The sequence below is a fragment of the Limulus polyphemus genome, unplaced genomic scaffold, assembly GCF_000517525.1.
Source record: "Limulus polyphemus unplaced genomic scaffold, Limulus_polyphemus-2.1.2 Scaffold1752, whole genome shotgun sequence".
NCBI classification, from domain to species: Eukaryota; Metazoa; Arthropoda; class Merostomata; order Xiphosura; family Limulidae; genus Limulus; species Limulus polyphemus.
Window position 1 is genome coordinate 196396 of NW_013667362.1, and position 4601 is coordinate 200996.

General features: G+C 33.8%; 1 protein-coding gene across 1 annotated transcript in view; it reads right to left on the reverse strand.

Moving 5' to 3' along the window:
* Positions 1-4601, reverse strand: part of LOC106464826 (protein jagged-1-like) — an 80089-nt gene that overhangs the window by 43282 nt on the left and 32206 nt on the right. Inside the window, exons 7-8 of the mRNA XM_022392626.1 lie at positions 1280-1635; positions 297-447 (exon numbers count right to left, since the gene is read on the reverse strand). Coding sequence (XP_022248334.1) covers positions 297-447; positions 1280-1635 — 507 coding nt within the window. The remainder of the gene's footprint in view (positions 1-296; positions 448-1279; positions 1636-4601) is intronic.

Genomic DNA, 4601 nt, shown 5'->3' on the forward strand with positions numbered 1-4601 from the left:
GTGATACTAGTCACGTGATCTCGCTGACGCAACAATAGGTTATACTTTTATGCTAAAATTTGTTAAGAATACACATAGTGACATAGTCATCTAGAATAAATCAACCTAATAATTGGAGCGAAGACGGGTACTTTCGCTAGTATAAAAATATATCTCTGAAAAATGGTAATTTAAGGATTATTTATAGGTTGTTGTTTTTTTAAATACCAAACAAAAACTTAAATAGATCAGTGGTTCAATTGCACGTTATAAAGATTAAAGTGCCTTTCCCCCAAAAGAACAAGGAGTTAACTTACTTTCACAAGGTAGAGAAGAACACTGAGGTCTTTGTTCAGTACAGTTCTTTCCATAATATTGGGCTGGACAGTGACAGTAGTAGTTTCTATGCATATTAAAACATGAAGCTCCATTCTCACAGGGATTTGGATTACAAAAATCATCGTCAATCTGAAAATTAAGTAATTTTTACATTTCGATATATGTTTTGTAGTAACCAATACGTACACTACTAATTATTATTATTTTTATTTTTGACACTCGACCAATGATATTTATATAACAAAGAAATATCATGGAAGAATGAGTTGCTATTTCCCCAATATGTCTTGAGTCTGGTTTATAAGTGTATAACTAAGTTTGATATAAATATGAATAATGGTTTTATTTGGTCCAGTAATGCTTAGCATATTGCTGAATAGCATTAAAATCTTGGAGATGAGTACGATTAAAAATTCAAGTGACACAAGTGAACATTTTGATATTTTTAAATACCGTCAACGATCGACAGCCGTGATCGAGCAAATGTAACGCAAAATTAATTCAACATACAATAATAATTATTCATTGTATTATGGAATTGGGTATGGCTGCATCTTTCCTTTGCAATTATGTTCGAATCACGCCTGTTTTGCACGTATTCTGTGCTGAACATAGTCAGGCTTAATCTGCGTATTTTGCAGAAAAGTCTTCAAAGCTCTCAAATAGCTTGCATTTTTAAGTTTTAAATCGTTTCTAGGATTGTTCAAACTGTGGATACTCAATGAAATAAAGTAAAATTTCATTTATCACTTTCATGGGCTGACAGTTAATAAAATGTGTGAAAGGGACATTAGCTATAAATGTAGGATAAAATTATAAATCCCTTATGATTATGCTTTTAGGTTAATCTATTCTTTATAATGACTCTTAAATATTTGAGGTATTTTATAATTATTAGTGATGTTATATGTTTTTAACAGAAAGAAAAGATAAACAAATACACATAAGAAATGGTACTCACTTCGCAACGAATTCCTTTATATCCAACAGGACAGATACATGAGAAATCACCCACAAAGTCTACACATTCCCCCCCATTTAAACATGGATTACTAGAACAATCATCAACGTTGGTCTGGCAGTTCCTTCCAGTGAACCCTGGGAGGCAAGCACAATGATAATCTCTGACGAGGTCAATGCAGGTGGCGCCATTCTGGCACTGGCCGACACAATCATTAATGTTGTGGTCACAGTTCTTTCCTGTCCAACCGGGCTGACATTCACAAACATAATCTCCAACCATGTTTTTGCACCAGCGAGCGTTGACACAAGGTTCTCTTGCGCATTCGTCAGCGTCTGATGGTTCCAGTAAGTCAGCTGTCAGATAAGGTTACAATGGCGTAAGTTAAGATTGGTTTAGGAAATTATACGTAGGTGAAAATGGCGACAGTCCTTTCCAAGCTTTATAAGCCAATAGTTATTTTTATAATTATTATCATTAATTTGGTTTGTGTAGTAAAAAAAAGCACGCTATGAATGTGTTGTTTTACACTTTGTAAACTTATACTACCACAGTTCTTCCAAATGTGTAAAAAAAAGGACCAAGTTAGCCACGTCAACGAATGTTCTTTCAATTGGTTTTTCTATCCGAAATGTAACTAGAATATGGATAAACAAAAGCACCCAACTTTGTTACATGACATGAGCGTAGGCAGGAGGGGAAGGGGGCAATCTCATCTCCAAAATTGCACGAGTATATTTATAGAACATATTTAAAAGGTGTAAAACAGCCTCCGATACCATCGGCATCATTTTAATTGAAAAATACTAATTTTCCGAAGGGGCATGCGTCCGAACCCCCACCCCATCAGCATGTTTTCGCCACTGATGACCTTTTCCATCAAACTCATTTGTTGATCTCTTGTCCAAAACTAAAGCCATTAGCATTACTTTAAGTAAAACGACATTTTCCTCCATTGCAATTGTTAGGTGGGAGGTTGTGGGGTAGCACAGAGTGCTCTTTAGTTTTAATTCTGTGGTTTATAAAAACTACATATATATAATAACACAAATTACCTCATTTCAAAACCTCATAATAACTGGAGATATGGATGCTTCACAAAAGTCTTTCATACGCTATATTAATTAACGTGATATGAAAGGTTTGGTTGCTTTTAAGCGCAGAGGTACACAATGGGCTGTCTGTGCTCTGCCCACCACAGGTATCGAAATTAGCTTTTTATCGTGTAAGCCTTCGGACTTACCCCTGAGCCACTGGGTGTGGGGGGTGTAAAAGGAAATTTAAGCTTACTTAAACAATTTATTTTCAGCATAAACAGCTAATTAATTTAAAATGCAAGTCGCACTATATTGTAACGAAAACAATACAGAGACGCCTAAGAAGTAGTGCTAAATTTAAAATATCACTTTCATTGAAACCGACCAAGAATGCGATAAATTATGTTTTAATAGGTTTCTTCGAAATTTAGTGGTTAACTATTATTATTATTGAAGCTATTAAACTCATCATTTTTATTAATTAATATATTCGACATAGTACTGTATTTATAGCAAAGCTATTAAGATTATCTGCCGCCGTCCGTAATTTTGAACTACTGAACAGATGGAAGACAACTAGTTAGCAGCACCCGACCATCTATGCTAAGGAATTGATTGGCGCTCTCATAACTTAAATATCATTGAATATTTTTTTAGTATCGCTCAGACTCGAACGCGGCTCGCTAGCAGTGAAATCCATTCCAGACCTCTACCACAGGAACTTGGATATAGTGTAAATATTGTTAAATATTTTAAACTCTTTTTTTTTTTTCTAAAACCACATTAGTTGTTGAATGATGAGAAGCAAAGCTATGGTCAGCTGGTAAATATTACAATAAACCTTAGCATTATACATTAATGGATATGCTTGGGGCAGATTCGTTCGACGGGAATCGAAGTTTATTGTAGAATAATAGAACGACGGCAGTAACAACGAAACATTTGACACGTGTGTGTACTGTAACAAACATTTGACACGTGTGTGTACAGTAATAGACATTTGACGTGTGTGTACAGTAATACACATTTGACGTGTGTGTACAGTAATAAACATTTGACATGTGTGTACAGTAATAAACATTTGACGTGTGTATACAGTAATAAACATTTGACACGTGTGTATACAGTAACAAACATTTGACACCTGTGTGTACAGTAACAAACATTTGACACCTGTGTGTACAGTAACAAACATTTGACACGTGTGTGTACAGTAACAAACATTTGACACGCGTGTGTACAGTAACAAACACTTGACATGTGTGTATACAGTAACAAACATTTGACACCTGTGTGTACAGTAACAAACATTTGACACCTGTGTGTACAGTAACAAACACTTGACACGTGTGTGTACAGTAACAAACACTTGACACGTGTGTGTACAGTAACAAACATTTGACACGTGTGTGTACAGTAACAAACATTTAATTCTTGAACGTTTCGGAATATATGTATTCCATTTTCAGTAAGCTATGTTGAACAGGGTAAATTATTAGGTACAAAAATTTATAAAGTTTAAACCTGTTATAAAAAAGTAATTAAAATACAGAATAAAATGATGAAGTAAATTAAAAGACAATCAAATAAACAAGAAAGAATAGGATAATATAACAACTGTAACAATATTATAACGTATTCAGTTCGCTACAGTTAAATCTGTTCTGAATACTTGTATAATATCATTACAATTTTGGCATTATCCATTATGCTTGGGGCATTATTTAAAACATGTAGAGTTTCAGGTTAAAATGAATAGTTTGATAAATTTAAGGGGCTTTCCTCTAGTAGACATTGATATTTAATTAAATATCATTATTTTGTATGTATATTTAATGTCCATATCTATCTGGAATCAATTCAGTAGCAGTGGAATGAACATATATACCTAATAGAAATAATCCAATTAAACACACATTTTCACTGTATTATAAACCGTAACACAATGGCAGATAATTCGCTCAAATGAAGACTCGGAAAACGTTTTATGCAACAATTTTGAACGTAATTTTTAACACATATTTTGTCCTCATTATGTTGTTTCAGTAGCATAATCTATGAATAGCTTTTATGTTTAGTTTATAACAGGTGCTATGGAGGCCAGTCAAAAAACAGTGTCAGTGAGAAAAAAACGTAGAAACGTATAGCTTAGTCCAGGCTAAGCTTCGAATTACGTATTCGGAATTCAGAAATAGACTGCTAATAATCCATAATTATCTTGTTGTTTCCAAAATAGTGGTCTAGGCGTTATATATATATATACACCTGGAAAAAAGTTAAGCACC